General features: G+C 37.0%; 1 protein-coding gene and 1 pseudogene across 1 annotated transcript; one reads left to right on the top strand and one right to left on the bottom strand.

Annotated features, from left to right (window-relative positions):
- Positions 1-3850: 3850 nt before the first annotated feature.
- Positions 3851-5691, bottom strand: LOC148768816 (UDP-glucuronate 4-epimerase 1 pseudogene; annotated as a pseudogene).
- A 1609-nt stretch (positions 5692-7300) lies between these two features.
- Positions 7301-12385, top strand: LOC105965083 (Amidase family protein). Its single transcript, XM_012989596.2, has 10 exons — positions 7301-7966; positions 9037-9348; positions 10047-10226; positions 10302-10396; positions 10759-10834; positions 11006-11083; positions 11230-11323; positions 11462-11511; positions 11698-11811; positions 12038-12385. Exons 1-10 carry the CDS (start codon positions 7418-7420, stop codon positions 12125-12127), a joined length of 1638 nt encoding a protein of 545 aa, XP_012845050.2. The 5' UTR covers positions 7301-7417; the 3' UTR covers positions 12128-12385.
- Positions 12386-18092: the final 5707 nt, after the last annotated feature.

The raw sequence follows: 18092 nt of genomic DNA, 5'->3' as shown, positions 1-18092 counted from the left end.
AGTCAGCTCTGGCCATAGATTTAATAATTACAAACTATAAGAACACACAGGACATTCAAGACTATTCTAGCGATTGAATCCCCGACTACTATGCACAGACCTCCCACCAGATTTCGGACTGCACGAACACTGCCTTGGGGAGGTCCTTGGTGCAACTCAGGGACACATCACAATACAGTTGGTCCTCTATGATGATGTCTGGGTCTTAAGGACTAATGGTCTACAACTATATCATAGAGATTTCTACTCGATTATTGAGAACCACTTAGAGATTTCTAGGATGGCGGAGTTCAGTGAACTCATCAACTTATGAGCACCCACTTATGTTTTCCGATATCACAATACCGTTTACTGATGAGACGCAGTACACATACACTAAGTGATAGTCTTGAATAGGAAAGGCCGATATCCTCATTGGAGGCGTAACCCGTTGACTAGGAACATGGTTTAACAGTTATATTACTTAACTAAATATCTCATGATCCTACTAGATAAAATATTTAAGTAATTGTAATAACTGTAAGGAATATATTTATGCTTGTGCAAGGGACAAATATATGGAATTCCAAAAGATGTATTATCGTTAATGCGAAAAACGATCATTTATCACAATAATAAATGAAAGACCACAGCCACAAGTTGGCTTGTTGGTTGCCTACTCTAACAATCTCCCACTTGACTTAAATTCAACTACGTATAAATCGTAATCCCATCGACTCCCGATGTTTCTCGTGGATCGATCTTGGCTAAGGTTTTGTAAAGGGGTCTGTTACGTTCTCTTCCGAGGTGACTCGTTCTACCTTAACTTCACATGTATCAATGATCTCTCTGATCACATGATACTTCCTTAGAATATGCTTGTATTTATGATGAGATCTCGGCTCCTTAGCTTACGCCACGGCTCCGGTGTTATCGCAGTACAACGGTACTGGATCATTAGCATTTGGAACAACACCCAACTATTGGATGAATTTCCTTATCCAAATCGCTTATTTTGCAGCCTCCGATGCTGAAATATACTCAACTTCGATAGTGAAATCTGCGCTCGTGATTTTCTTAGAACTCTTCCAACACACGGCACCACCATTAAGCGTGAATATAAATCCCGAGTTCGACTTTGAGTCGTCCACACCCGATTGAAAACTAGAGTTGGTGAAACCTTCTAATTTCAACTCGGCATCCCCATAGACCAAAAATATATCCCTAGTTCTTCATAAGTACTTGAGAATATCTTTCACAGCCTTTTAATGAGCTGGATCTGGGTCAGACTGATATCTGCTTGTGATACTCATAGCCAGTGTTCTAAAAATCGGCCGAGGTGGCCGATTAATCGGTCTCCGAGGCGGAGGCGGTTCCAAACCTTTAAGATTGTGGTGTAAAGGTTTAAACAATCGGTTTTTCGCCTGTGAGGCGGTTTTGGGCGGTCTGAGGCGGTCCGAGGCTTTATGAGGCGGTCAAACCTTTAAGGCGGGTCAAACTCGGTGACAAAAATTGTTTTTTTTTTTTTTTTTTTTTTTTTAATTCAAAATAAAAATTTGTATTTTAATAAAAAAATATGAGTTTGTGCTTTATTTTGTTTATGTTAACTGTTATTGTTAAAGAACTAATGATGTATGCCAAGAATGTTCAAGAATAAATGTAAATTAAAAAAAATGACTTTTTTTTTTTATATTATATAAGGATATTTATGTATTATGATCTTATTATTATTAAATTTTTATTATGTTATTAGGATATATGTATGATGGAGATATAACTATATTAAAATATATGTTTATATATGTTTTGAGTATTTATAAATAATATTTAGAAATATATTATATTAAATTTAAAAAATCGATTTATATCGGATTTATCACCGATTAATCACCACAGCACCGATTAATCGTGAGTCGGTGCCTGGCCGCATCCGACCCGATTACCGCTTGTTACAACCTTGTTATACGCAATATCGGGTCTTGTACACAGCATGCCATACATTATGCTTCCTACGGCAGAAACATATGACGTCATTTTCATCTCCTCGATTTCACTAAGTGTCTGAGGACACATGGATTTCGAGAGACGAATCCTATGGGACATTGGCATGAATCCCTTCTTGGATTCATCCATGCTAAACCGTTTCATAACGATATCTATGTACATGGTTTGGGATAAGTCCAACATTTTTCCAGCTATATCTCTTTAGATGTGTATTCATAATATGTAAGATGCTTCTCCCAAATCCTTCATTGAGAAACGTGTGGACAACCATGCTTTAGTTTGTTGTAACATTCCTATGTCATTCCCAATGAGTAGAATGTCATCAACATAAAGCACCAAAAATATCACTGCCCTACCACTAACCTTCTTGTATACACATGGTTCCTTCGGGTTCTTCTCAAAGTCAAATTCTTTGGTAATTGAGTCGAAGCTTATGTTCCAACCACGGGATGCTTGTTTCAATCCATAAATGGATCTCTGGAGTTTGCAAACCTTTTGCTCACTTGCAGAAGATATGAAGCCTTCCGGTTGCGCCATGTAAATTTCTTCCTCAATGTCTCCATCAAGGAAAGCGGTCTTCACATCCATTTGCCATATTTTGTAGTCCTACCACGCAGCTATGGCCAGCAAAATCCTAATGGACTTCAGCATTGCAACTGGCGAAGAGGTTTCCTCATAGTCAACACCTTGTCTTTGCATGTATCCTTTTGCTACCAATCTAGCCTTGTAGGTCGACACCTTTCCATCCACTCGAATGTTCTTCTTATAGATCCATTTGCAGCCTATGGAAACTATTCCCTTGAGTGGATCTGCCAAGGTCCACACCTTGTTGGAGTACATGGAACCCATCTCGAATTTCATGGCATTTAGCCAATGTCCTAGGTTTGTATCTGATACACCCTCATTGTATGTCCTTGGATTTCGTCCAAGTTCAATATGATCTTCATCATTTTTTATGAAGAATAACCTATCAGGCACTTTTCGAACTCTTTGGGATTTGCGTACTGAGGTTCATGAGGTATATTACTGGATTGTTGTATTGGTTCGTTTAGTTGTTCTTGTGCTTGAACTTCACTTTGTGGTTCTTGAACTACTTCAAGTTCTATCATGCTGCCTTTTCTATCTGATAGAAACTCTATTTCTAGAAATGTGGCATTTCTTGAAACAAACATTTTTGCTTCCGTCACATAATGAAATTCGTATCCCATTGTCCTCAGGATATCCCACAAAGTAGAACAAGTTAGATCTACTATCTAACTTGTCTCCCATTAATCGCTTAACATAAGCGGGACAATCCCATATCTTAAAATGTTTGATGTTGGGCTTCCGGGAATGCCAAAGTTCGTATGGTGTAGATTAAACCGCCTTGGTGTTAACTCTATTCAGCAAATACACTGCAGTGCGAAGTGCGTGACCCCACAAGTATGCCGGTAAGTTGGTGAACCCTATCATAAAACGAACTATGTCTAACAAAGTTCTATTCCGACGTTCGAAAATTCCATTTAATTGAGGAGTTTCAGGTGGAGTCCATTGAGATTGCATTCCATTCTCTTTTAGATAATCAATGACCTCGATACTTAAGTATTCTCCACCACGATCTGATCGTAGTTTCTTAATACTTCGTCCGAGTTGTTTTTCTACTTCATGTCTAAAATCTTTAAACTTTTCAAAAGTTTCAGACTTGTACTTCATCAAGTACACATACCCATACCTTGAATAATTATCGGTTAAAGTAGCGAAATAGTTTTTTTTTTTTTTCCTTCCACCCTTTAGAATTAAAAATTAAAGAATAGAAAATAAATAATTAAAAAATCAACCGCTAAAAGACTAAAAACCCACCGCAGAGAAAAAAATAAAATAAAAATTAAATTACTCTATAGATTCACCGTGATTGTTGCCGTAATAAGATAAATACCATCTAACAAACTTTTTCAACCCGGTTTGCAAATCGGTTGTGGGCTTGTACCTTAATTCCGTACAGGCCGAGCTTATATTCGCATGTGTAAACGGAACGTCGCCGTTTCCCGGCATTCCGACAACATTCTTCTACGCCTTCGTTTTCAGTTGCTTCTCCAATATCCCCACCATCGGCACCGTCACTGGCGAGGTGTTGCCCATATTAAAGATCCGAAACTGAGCCGGGCCCCATTTCTTCCTACCCGACTCGGTGCTCCTCTTTGATGTGTCTAGTGACGCCACACAACCCTTTACAATGTCGTTGATGTAGGTGAAATCACGGGCCAACTCGATCTGGTTCTTGCCCCGGTAAATCGTGATCGTTTCCCCTGCAAGATATTCTTTGTGAAGGAGAAATACGCCATGTCGGGCCTGCCCCACGGCCCGTAAACCGTGAAGAACCGCAACCCGGTTATCGAAAGCCCATAGATGTGGTTGTAAGTGTGGGTTATTTCCTCCCCGCCTTGTTTTGTTGCGGCGTATAGCGAAGCTGGTCGGTCGGTCCGGACTCGGAAAATGGAGCCTTCTCGTTCAACCCGTAAACGGAGCTGGAGCTGGCCCCCACAATAGCGGGTTGCGGGTTGGCGGTTTTGCACGCTTCGAGGAAGGTAACCAGACCCGCTATGTTGTTGTGCACGTACGAGTGCGGATTCTCCATGGCGTAACGTACACCGGCCTGCGCTGCCAGGTGAATCACGTGCGTGAACTGCGCAATTTCAAAGAGCTTCGCTAACATGTGCGCGTCGTTGACGTCTAACAACTACGCATCATGATTCCCTAGATACAAATGAAGTGCCTGTAAGAACCGTGTGATATAGTTAACGTACAGTACGATCCCTTCGATACATATGTCCCGATTGAACTAGATGCATTGGTTCATCGAGACCTCCTTTGTGCATGGTAAATTTAAAATGGATTTACTAAAGAAGCTTCTATATCAATCGTTGGGTTTTAAAGCACATGAACTAGTGACCAGAACATGAACACGAACGGTGCTTGTTCTCCGATCTTCTAAGAAATCGTCCTCCACTAATTTGCTCTCAAGACCTCCGATTCCACCCGGTACCCGGGCCTTGCCAGCAAAATACCCATGTCGCTGGTGGTCGGATCCCACATTCCACGAGAAAAAAATACCATAGAAAATATCAGTGTTCTAAAAATCGACCGAGGCGGCCGATTAATCGGTCTCCGAGGTGGAGGCGGTCCAATACATTTATAATTTTGGTGTACATGTTTTTTTGAACAAGAACAAACGATATTATATTATTAAGAACTTAAAACCATAGTACGATTACAAGGATTGGATGTACTACAAGAGTACACTGAGAAAAGGTCCTGATACATATAATATTCTAAAAAACTGGGGCAACTATCGTACAACAAAATTTCATCCGTATCTAAGGATGTCCCCGTTTTAGCTAATACATCCGCTACGTAATTTAGTTCCCGATAGCAAAAGTTAACCACCACTTCTGAGAATTTAGATAGTATTCTGCGAAGGTCCTTCAGAAGAGTTTGCAGGCGGCTGGGAGGAGCTTCCTTCCTGTTAAGGCAAGAGAAAAGAAAAGATGAGTCGGTGTCAATAACAAGTCGATGTATATCAAGTTCTTTTGCCTTTTTTAAACCAAAGTATAGTGCCCACATTTCTGCTGCATTATTAGTAGTATACCCAATATTCTTTGCAAATGCCATTATAAATGTTCCTGTATTATCTCTGATAATACCGCCTATGCCGGCTTTTCCGGGGTTCATGAGGGCTGATCCGTCGATGTTTAGTTTGTACCAATTAACCGGTGGAGGCTGCCATCGAAGACTAATTGTAATTTTGTTAGGTTTAGGTGGTATATCGGGGACGAAACTATTTTGGTGTACATGTTTGAAAAATCAGGTTTTGGCTATGAGGTGGTCCGAAGTGGGTTGAGCCGGTCAAACCTTGAAGGCGGGTCAAACTTTTGTGGCAAAAATCGGTCCAAAATCGGTTTTTTTGTTTCCAATAAAAAATTGGGCTTTTAATTGAAAATGAGTTTATGATTTGTTTTGTTTATGTTAATCGTTAGTTTTAAATGTCCTAATATATATGCTTGCAATGTTCAAACATAATTTTGAATGGAGAAAATTTTCGTTGTGTTTATATTTTGTAAGGATTTTTATTCTATTATGATAATATTATTAAAGTTAATTACGTGATTCTGTTAAAAAAAAAGTTAATTGCGTGATTAGAATATATATACACGATGGAATATAATCATGTTTAAATATCTTTTTATATATTTTTAGAGTACTTACAAATAATATTTCAAAATATATTAGATTAGATTTGAAAAACTGATTTATTTTCGGATTTATTGCCTATTAATCACCGCCGCGCCGATCAATCATGAGGCAGTGCCTAACTGTCTCGAACCCGATTCCCACTTTTAACAACCTTAAAAATATACTCTGCTTCTAATATTGAAATCTTTATTTTGGTATTGTGCATGTAGTTTAATTCGTCTTGCAAATAATCTCATTAGAGCTGAAAATCAAACCAAGCTACTCGATACTCGATTCAAATTTGTTCAAAATTGCTCGTCTAACCTAGTTATGTTAGTGTAACGAACCAAACTTGAATACATATTTTCGTTTGATAAGCTACGAAGGCCAGCGTGAGCTCAAAATAACTCAACCTTGATTCGTGTTCGACTAAATTTTAAAGCTCGTTGAAGCTCGACTCGATTATTTACTTAGATATAATCAGTGTTCTAAATATCGGTCGTGGCGGTCGATATATCGGCCGCCATATCGGTATCGGTTATAAACCTTTACGATTTTGTTGAGGCGGTTTGGAATATCGGTTTTTTACGGCGAGGCGGTTTGCGGCGGTTTTTTTAAATCGGTTTTTTTTTTTTTTTTTTTTAATTTAAATTAAAATGAAAATATGTTTTGATTTTTTGTTTTTCTCCAATTCTTTCAACTTCCAAAACCAAACCAAGTACTACCCCGCAATTTATGCTTTGTTGTGTTTATATTAATTGTTGATGCGAAAGACTTGCCTGGTATTTGTATTTCGTAAGAATCTTTTATTATATTATGATCTTATTGTTTTTAAATTTTTGTTATTTATTGAGTAATTAGAATTATATAATAAAATATGAATGATAGGATAGAATTATGTTTAAATATTTTTTTATATATATTTTGAGTATTTACAAATAATATTTAGAAATATATTACACTAAATTTAAAAACCGATATATTTCCGATTTATCTCCGATAAATCACCGCCGCGCCGATTTATCGTGTGGCGGTCCCTAACCGCCACGTACCCGATAACCGCCTTTTAGAACCTTGGATATAATATGCAAGAGCTCCATAAAAAAATAACATTTTGTTCAATTCAAAGTTCACACATTTAAATCACAAACAAAATTAATTGGTATCATATCCAAAGCAAAGCTAAAACCCCTCCCTTTTCCTCTCACCAAAAAAAAAAAGGAAAATGCTATCCTCAGCCCAAACCCCACGCTTTCTCCGCTCCACCACCACCACCACCACCGCCACCGCCACCGCCACCACCACTCTGAAATGCCTCCACACTTCCCCAATCCCCACCTCCTCCGCCGCAACTCCGCCGCCGCCGCCCTCCCAAATCCTCACCACCCGCAAATCCCTGCTCTCCCGCCAAACCTCCGCCGTGGACCTCGCCAAATCGTTTCTCCACCGCCTCCGCCGCAGCGAGCCCCAACTCAGCAGCTTCCTGTACGTCTCTCCCGACGAAACCGTTTTAAAACAGGCCGAGGATTTGGATAGGAAGATTAAGAACAATGAGGCGGTGGGTCCACTCGCTGGGGTTTTGGTCGGGGTTAAGGATAATATCTGCACACACGATATGCCCTCGACTGCCGGATCGAAGCTCTTGGAAAATTACCGTCCGCCGTACGATGCCACGGCTGTGAGGAAGCTGAGGGAGAGTGGTGCCATTGTTGTTGGGAAGACCAATTTGGATGAATTTGGGATGGGCAGTACAACGGAAGGCTCTGCTTATCAAGTTAGTTTTTGTTTTTATTTCGATTTTTTTGGTAATATGATTTGTTATCGATATGAATGTTTTGTTATTGATATACGAGTTATGTGCGTGAATTTGTTATCATCCGCATTTTAATTTAATGTTGTTAGCAGAAAGTTACGATTCGTGACGTCTCGACATACTGCATTTTAAGTAAACCTTGAAAACGAAGCTTTCTTGCGTGAGATGATTAGTTTCACCGATCGCCATTGTTAGCTGTGATCGGTAATTGAAAGTCAGTGTCCTAATTCGAAGTTTCAGAAAACATAAAAAACGGGTCAAAATATTTCTGAATGCAGAGTACATTTGATGATATCTATGTGTTATTTTCTTGGACAAATAACATACGTTAGCAATTTTAATTTTTGCCAAAAGTTTCTCTGGTCTTCGTTCATCACAGTTCTGCAGTCTTGGTGATATAGAATACGTCGTTTAACTGATTTATTTAGTTACTAACCGATAAAAAATACATCATTTGACCGTTTTTTCCAGGAGAAAGAAGCAGATACGCAATTTACAGAACAAAAATAAAAGATCCGTGATTGTGTTTCAAGGAGCAGATACACACTTTGCAAAAAATAAATAAAAATTCAGTGATTGTGTTTCTTGATTCATTTCTTTCGTTATTTTTAATTAAATCCAAGCAGCCTGAAGAAGAGGTGTTCTGAGGAATGGACATCTTGAAAGAATCTTCTATTTGCCACATTTATTTTAAGAAATATAAATAATTCATGTCTTCTACTATATATTGGTTTTCTTCAAAAATAAGAACTCTAATGAAGTCCCGTTGCACCTGGCCTTTACTGTAATTAGAGTAACAAGATTAATCACGTGTTCTCTTATTACCACGTAGATAACTGATGAAAAACTTCTAAGTTCGAAGCGTCAATAATCACAACTCACGGTCACATAGAATCAATTTCTAAAGAAGATAGTTGTTACTTTCTTTTTTTCGGAGATGATAAATTAAAGAAGCAAAAAATTAGGCCCTCAGTTTTACATTACGTAACTGAAAATGGTTTACTCAGGTGAAGCATGTTCGTATTCGTTAGGTGACGGCTAATCCATGGGATTTGACGCGGGTCCCGGGAGGATCATCAGGCGGCTCAGCTGCAGCTGTATCAGCCAGACAATGCATGGTGGCTTTGGGAAGTGATACAGGTGGCAGTGTTAGGCAACCAGCTTCTTTTTGTGGTGTTGTTGGACTGAAGCCGACTTATGGGCGTGTCTCGAGATATGGACTCGTGGCTTATGCTTCGTCCTTGGATGTTATTGGATGCTTTGGTTCGTCTGTTGCTGATGCTGGAATTCTTCTTCAGGCGATTTCTGGACATGATAACTTCGATGCAACAAGTAGCAAACAGGTAAAAATTCTGAATTCTTTTTTAATCTAATTGTATCAAATCATGTTGATGTCTACAATACAATGGAATTATCGACAAGGTATCAATTATAAATTTTACTAACCTCTACCTTCAAATCTTTAAAATCTACAAATATTATATGACATTACATTGGGATCATAAGTAGCCTAGAAGTCAGTATGTTGGGCCAAATTCATTTTTTTCCAATTCAAAATAAGTTAAATTGCCTAACTATAACACGACTAATTTTGAAATTTGCGGAAGACTGAACCCTAGAACGAATAACAACGACCAAAACTAATCAAATAATCAACAGCAACGTTTTATATATGTTGGGACATACTTTATTTATGTTAGAAAATGTTTATCTATGTTGGAGACTTATATAATTAATCATGCTATATAAATTTACAACATTCGTAAAATCTTACGATTTTACGATTCGATTTTACAGCCCCCTTTCGATTTTACTTGCATTCCCAATTTTACTACCTTGGTTATTGATTACCATCGAGAGGGTGTTTGGCTAAGTATATAAGCTCTTCAAAAGCAACTTATAAGCTCCAACCTAAAAAATCTTAATCAACTTGCAAAACAGCCATTTCTGTGAAGCTCGGTCAAGCTCAGTAGAACACTATAAAGAAAATCATCTCTTATGAACGAACTTGTACTAATAACAATGTAGCTATTCTTTTCAGGAAATTTTCGACTATGCATCACAGTTTATTTCAATAGATGACATGGAATCTAAACCCTTGCAAGGACTGAAAGTTGGTGTTATTCGTGAAACCCTTGAAGATGGAGTTGACTCGGAAGTGATCTCTTCAATCCGTAATGCTGTTTCCCATTTAGAAGATCTTGGATGCACTGCATCAGAGGTACTTCTTTCCCTCATATATTTTTATTAAAAAATAATGATAGGGTTCTTAGTACATTCGTTTTTGGATATTCAGGTCTCCTTACCGTCATTCTCCCTTGGTTTACCGGCATACTACATTCTTGCTTCCTGTGAATCGTCGTCAAATTTGTCTCGCTATGATGGTGTTAGGTTATATTCTAACCTTTGTCTGTTTTAGCACTTATAATAATAAGGCCTCGTTTGGTTGATTAGCCGAGATAAAATTAAATAATCTAATAACCCAATTGTATTATTAGACCTCATATGATAAAATAATATTTCCGGGTTGACCCGGAAAATTATTGAATTTACCAAACATCAAATAAAGTCTAGTTATTTAATTAATCATGGCTTGTCTCTCCAACCAAACGAGGCCTAAGTATTTGGGGATGTGATTGTGCTGAGGTTGTTATTGACTTATGGTAGCCATATAAATTGGGAAGGTTAAACATATAGCAAATACGTCATGCAGCAGTGAATAACCTTCTGTTTCTACGTTTTGATTTGTGCAGATATGGAAACCAAGTCTTTGGTGATGAACTTAGTTCTCTTTACGGGGATTCCCGCGCACAAGGGTTTGGTTCCGAGGTACAAATTAAAAAAAAATAATGGAAATAATTTTGTTCGCTATGTACTCTGTGTTTCCGATTTAAGCATACATTTATGGAAAACATTCTCCGTCATTCTCCAACGTATTTGTGGCTGAAAGAATCTTTTTCCTATTACTTACTCGAGCAACGTATTTTTTTATTATTGCAGGTTAAAATGAGAATTCTAATGGGTACATATGCTCTATCCGCTGGTTATTATGATGCATATTACAAGCGTGCACAACAGGTTTGACAATGACTGCTAAAATGACGAGCTTTCGCCCTAGAAGTGATTTATATAATTGTTTCATAAAGTTCTGTTCTGAAGATTCTGATATGGTCTTACGTAATTTCACATACGAGAGAAAATTGATGAATAAGCTGATATTTCAGGTGAGGACCATAATCCGAAAGAGCTTCAAAGATGCTTTAGACAAATACGATATCTTGATATCTCCCGCTGCTCCATCTGTCGCTTATAAGATTGGTATAGCAAACTGCTCCTTTTGACTTTTTCTCTGTTATATGTTGTCTTTACTTTTGCCCTTTGCTTTATGCACCCTCATTGTTACTTATTTACGAGGTCACCTTGGAAATGGTCGTAATAAAACTGATACTTGTCCAGGTGAGAAGAAAAACGACCCATTGGCCATGTATGCAGGAGATATAATGACTGTGAGTCTCTATATACCTTTATTTATTTTGGATTAAACATTTTCATTTGGCTGCGGTTCATTCTTTAAAAAAACGAGAGTCATAAAAAAAATGAAAAAAAATAATTCCCTTTTTAAGTATCTATTCTGAAACAGTGGGTGGTTTTATTTGCGGACTCTTTGCGATAACTTTAACAATTTGATGCAGGTGAACGTGAACTTGGCCGGTCTACCTGCATTGGTTTTACCGTGTGGATTTGTTGAAGGGGGCCCCGCTGGCCTGCCTGTTGGATTTCAAATGATTGGAGCAGCATTTAACGAGGTAGGGCAATTTTTGGTATCTTTATTCTGGGTTATTGAGTCGGGGACAATAATTATCGGTTGTATATTGAATTACTCAAAATTGATCTTTGCCTGAAATTACTGGGATTTCGTTCTTAATCAATATCTCTGCATGTAGGCTTAAATCACCTGTTGCCTCCCTTTAAGGCCAAATGAATCTCGATTGAAGTCTTTATTGGTATTCATAAACCTAAATATTATTGCAGGAGAAGTTGTTAAAGATAGGCCACATTTTCGAGCAAACGCTCCAAGGTTGTTCTTTCATTCCCCCACTTGTAGCTGACGAAGCGACTTAATAATCACCTCCGTTTCTCTGTCGTTGCTTGGTGGATGCAATAACTTTGGGTAGGTTTTAACAAGAATGAGAGAGGATTATATTCTTTTTGTGCAGTTTCACCTTTGCCAACAGAACCGTCAAAGAGAACAAGTTCCTGCATTCGCTTTCGTTAAAAGCCATTGAGTTTATGGTGCAAAAGTGTAACAATTAAATTAATTGCATTGATTATGAATGATGTATTTCAATTCTTATGACTTGAATAAATTTTTATTTATGATCATATTACCATATGATTTTCAATTTTTACGCAAGTTAATAGTACCTTTTTATTTTGGGGTAATTAGCTGAAAGTTGATTTTCATAGTAACAAGGAGTCAAGGACTATACCTTTGGTCTCGATAAAAGTCTCTTCCATAAATTCTTTTAAAAAATATAGCGCATCACAAGTTTATCCACATACGAACGGCTACGAATTTGATCGATAACTCTTTTTGCTTTGTCAGCAGATAGAGATATATGTCGACCTAAAGCGTATACTTTCCTTTTGTTCTTCCTTAGCCTTAGCATAAGGTTTCGCTCCCATTAAATGAATCCTAATATCTATATTTTTTTTTAAGATAAGATTAACGACCAGTTTTATTATCGCTGTTTGCATGTCCTCGAAAATTTTAAGTAGGTACAAGTTCTCCCAATTTGTGACTTACCATATGATCGGTTATATAAATAAGAAAATATTCTTTACCATTATGAATTACAATGGATCAAGAGAGGGAGAAACATGAGCTTTCTTATTTCTATTGAACTAGATAAGATCAAACAAAATCCCAACAAGTATAATAAATTCCTCTCTCGTGGAAAAAAATAATCTTTTTATCAAGAGCAAGCCAATCATTAACAATGGAGTTCATGAAGGGGTCAAGTTCGAAATTCCATTTTCAGATAAACCAAACATGATAAGTAAAAGGACAATTGATAAAAAAGATGATCGACACTTTCAATACAATTATTATAGAGTAAGCAATCAATCAAGGCTGTCAACATGGAAGAGACCGTTAAGTTTAGACTTTGTGTGATGAAGATCGTTAATAATCCTTCAGAATAAGAGTTTGTGCTTGTTGTGAAGTTTAGGTTCGAGGCGTTTTTCCACTTGAAAGAGTGGGGACTGTTTAGGTTATGAAAACGGGGAGATTGATCAACCATGTAAGCACTCTTTTGAGAAGGAATTCACTGACTTGGAGGGTCTCCAGAAAAGAGTTTATGGCACAACCAAATAAGAGATTTGAATCTTTTTTAATTTCATTCACCACATGAGGGGGAAATGTGAGAGTGAGAAGGTCAAAGTTCAAGACAAACTTTCTTTAATAACCAGATCTTTAACAAGCATGACGGAATCGGAGCAATGTAAAAGATGATTTTGAGAAGGCCTAAAACCAAAAGGACGTTGTTAGAATTCGAGAGGATTCTGACTTTATTTTTCAGCACGTGTGAAAAACGTGTGTCTAAAGCTAGGGAAGTTTCCTTAATGTTTTAAACTCTTATTTTGTCATTAATTTATTTAATAGTGCGAGTCATGTGTTAACAAGGAATTTCCTCGACAAAGACTTTCCTTATCACACAATTCCTTTTCCTTACGTAAGATTGAAACTAACCTAATGGGCTCTATTGTTTTGTAGGGCTCGTCTATTCAACCAAGGAAGTATAAATATAGGAGCACCAGCGTGTTGTAAGGCAGTTCTTTTTGTGAGAGAGAAAAATAATTTTCTACTCTTTTTACGTTGCTGCTCCTGATATTTGATCTTTTTCGAGAAGAGAAATATATTCAAAGGTTTGCGTCTTTCACGTGAAAAGAAGATCGGTTCTTCGGGAGGAGAGCTTAGAAGATCTCGGGAGGAGGTCGATCCGCCGAGGGATTCAGCGCTGAACGGATTTCAACCGTGCGGAGCAATGGACGTGCTGCAAAGTGAAGATTGATAATCCAGCGTCGTATACAAGAATAACGTCGACAAAGAGGGAGTCTTTGTATTTTGATTAAGTCCTATTATTGTATTCGTAAAACTAAAAAATTAGTAAATTTCATTTGTAGGTCCTGTGGATATAGGGTACAATTGTATCCGAACCATTTTAAAATTTGTGTCTTTTTTTATTACTATTTCATTAACTGTTGCACCTCTCCGTAAAACAGTAAACAATATCTAAAACTGAATCTGGGATTCATCCGACACAAATATATAATTAATCTGCACGAAATAATTATAACAATGGAGGTGATCCAAGGGTCTTGCCAAATGAGAACATCAGAGCAAGAGTTAAAAATGAAAACATGCACCTTTAAGAATAAGCTCTCTAGATTTTTTAAAAGTTGAAAAAAAGGTCATCATGGAGAAAGAACTTCCCTCCAAAATATTTGGATTTGAGCAGAGGCCCCCAAAGTTTGTCATTGTTGGCAACAAGGTTCCATGAAATCTTTAAGAAAAGAGTTTTGTTAAAATCAGACGTTTTTCTAAAACTGTGTCCGCCATTTGATTTAGGAGCACAAATAGTGTCCCAGCTCTTCCACATCAAATCAGTTTCCATTATTGTTTTCTTTCCACCATAATTTTTTGATCTTTGTATCTAATTTATTGCATTAATTTTTAAGGATTACGGAGACTTACATGGTATATATATGATGTAATGACTTGGGCAACAAATTTAAGGAGAATGGTTCTGATTTTCAACGATTGAGATTGGATGAGATCTTATAAAAAAAACATCAATAAATTGTGTCTTTTCTAGATTTTGGGTGGCAGAAAGAAAGCCCCAAGTGTTTGGCTTGATGGTTACATTCCTCTAACTCAAGGGTATTAAGAATGTCAATCTTTGTTTGGGGAGGAGTGTTTTTACTAAAGTGAAGCCGGGATTTGTTCTTGTTAGCACACTCACCGGACCAGATGAATAATTTTTCCAAGACATTGTTGATGCATAGAGCATCTTCAGTAGTGGCCATACAAGAAATTGACAAGATCATCAACATACAATAAATGAAAAATTGAAAGGCTAGTTGTTGAAATTTTTATCCCTTTTAAAATGGTTCAATTGTTTTTCTTTAGAATCAGAAAAAAAAAATATAAGAGATGGGATGGGATCTCCCTGTTTGATTCCTCTGGAAGGCTTGATATTACCAAATGGAGAAACATTAATCAAGAAAGAGAAGTTAGCAGAAGAAATGCATTCTTGTATCAAATAAAAAAAAAATGTTAGTGAAACCTAGGTGTTTAAATTAATTCACTCAAAACAAGGCTCCACTCAACCCTATCAAATGCTTAGGCTAGATCAATCTTGATGGCCATGAAGCCTTTTGAGCCTTTTTTGTGATGCAGTTCATGAGAAATAATGGTGTTATCATGGATATTTCTACCCAAAATCAAAGTTATTTGGAAAATGGGAAATAAATCTGACAAGAAGGTTTTTCTTTTCGGTCTACAATCAACAATTTTTGAAATTGTTTTGTATGTAAAATTGCAGAGCCTTATGGTCCTAAATTGATAATCTCTAGAGGCCTTTTGGTTTTTGGAATATGAGCAATGGAAGTTCAATGAAGGGCTTTGAGCAAATGACCAGTTTTTGAAAAAAAAAAATGGCTCCAATGAATGCATTTTGAGAGGATTTTCAGAAGATTTTGAAGAAAATGGGGACCATCTGGACCTGGACTTTTGTTAGATGCTAAAGAGAAGAGAGTGTTTTTCAATTAAAAAATAGAATGCACATCACAGAGCTCAAGATTCTCAGCATCACTAAGAGTGGAAAAGAAAACATTGTTCAAATTATTTGGGGAAATGAAAAGATCATTATTAAAACCAACAAAATAATTACAAACGTTATTTCTTTCAAATAAAATCAGATTATTCATGCTTTTGATAGAAGAAATTCTATTGTTCATGGTATGTGAAATGACAGACATATGAGCATCACCATCTTTGAATATATCATTTGTCTTTAGATTTTTGCAACCAAATAAGTTTCAATCTTGATAACCAAACATCAAGTTCCACCTAAACAGCTGGATCAAGAGCTAAATTGTTATCAGTGTTTTTCAAGATTTGAACATAATCAATATGATTTTTCAGCTCCTTGATTTCTTGAGACAATTTCAAAATGATTAGAATTCGAGAGTTTGATTTCTTGGTTCCAACCAGTGTGCACTGTATCAAAACAAGACTTATCATCCAACCACATAGATTCAAATTTAAAGGATTTTGGAAAGTTTGAATAACGGAAGTGTTGAGAAGAAGAGGGTTATTATGATCAGAGGAGATGGCAAAGTAAATGGAGGATGCTCTAATATGATGAAGAATAACTCCTGTCTATTATTTGTTGGATGTTTGCAAGCCCCCTCTTTTATTATTCTAGGTAGAAGAGGGAACATGAAACAAAAAAACAACGAGGCCAAGATTTTCAAACTCAGAAAATAGGTCATGGTTTGAAGAAGAGGCAAATGGAGGTTGCTTGGAGGCGGTTTTGCACTTTTCCATCCTCCTCGGGCTGCAACTCAACAATCTCATCTTGCATCCTTTCAATTTTTTAGCATTAATGAAAACGCTACTTTGCAAAGGGATTTGTAGATTTATACCGGTTGTCCAAGTAAGAATAAACCCACCAACATAGCCAACATAGGAAACATTTGTGAAAGAATATAAAGAGTTGAGGATAGACTATGGTTCGAGATGAGGAGAAACTGAGGTGGAGGGAGAGGTGTAATAGGTGTATGGAGGAACATATGATTGGGGATGACAAGTTTGCTCATGAGTGAATTATAAAGAAGGTGTATTCATTATGTTGAAAGGTGGGGGACGAGGCACGTCTTAAGAAAAATGTGGGGAATGTTTTGAAAATAGTGTGCAAAAGTTTAATGTTGTTTTTCAGTAGTTTGCAGCTAACTTTATTAGTTTCCTACCGGTTTATAAATTTTCTTAACTACAAGGAAGATAGCTTGGACATTAGATCATTATTTGACGTCAGACATTTACTTGCTGGAAAATTGGCGTGGAAAATTGTGGAAGTTTCTTTATTATGAGCCAAATTTATGTTGGTTAGCTAAGTATGATAAATCAGATGTTGCTAGAAATATTCCACCTTCTCTTCATTCAACAAAATTGTAGAAACAAATATGACCCCATTTCCAAAATTCTTAGAGAGTTCAACAAGTGGGTTGTAGGATCGGTCCAAATTAATTTTTGGCAAGATAATTGGTGTCGCACTATTCTTGCAATGCAAAATAAACCGGAGTTAATGCATTCATGTCGAGATTTCTTAATTCTGGACTCGATGCTCCGAACCAGGGGTGTGCATCACTCGTCTAAATGTGCATCTTGTAATCAATCTCACGAGGAATCAATCTTACATTTATTTTCCCATTCGGATATATATCAATCTCCGAACCACATTCACCTTATGTGTATTGGAATGAAGGCTAATAAAGAGGTGTATGTGTGCAGTAGGATGCTTGATATTCTTGTTCGTCGTATTATGCTGAAGAGAGGTCAATGGATTCGATAGGAACCTCCTGATTATGGTAGATGTAAATTGAATGTTGATGGTTCCAACAAGATGAATGAGAACCGTCGGGGAGGAATTGTTAGAAACCATAACAGCGTTCTCTCAATTATGGAGATCGTTCGAATCTTTTTGTTGAAGCTAGTGTTCTTCTCGAGAGGATGAAACTATGCAACGAGACAGCGGTTCATAGCCTTTGTATTGAAACATACTCAAAACTTATTGTTGATATGTTATATGGGCGGAAATGTGCATGGGAAATCCATTACAGTATCGCGAATTGTTGAAAGCTGCTAAAGGATGATTGGCATATTGTTCATGTATACTGAGAAAAGAACTCAGTTGCAGACTGTTTAGATAGGATATCCTATGTTCATAAAAGCGCTTAATATTTCTCTTCTCATAATTGTATACATTAGGGGTAAGCAAAAATATCGAAAAACCGAAAAACC

Source organism: Erythranthe guttata, chromosome 8 (assembly GCF_056151865.1).
Source record: "Erythranthe guttata isolate IM_541 chromosome 8, IM_541, whole genome shotgun sequence".
Classification (NCBI taxonomy): Eukaryota; Viridiplantae; Streptophyta; class Magnoliopsida; order Lamiales; family Phrymaceae; genus Erythranthe; species Erythranthe guttata.
The sequence above is the reverse complement of the archived record's forward strand: the minus strand, read 5'-3'. Positions and strand labels throughout refer to the sequence as shown.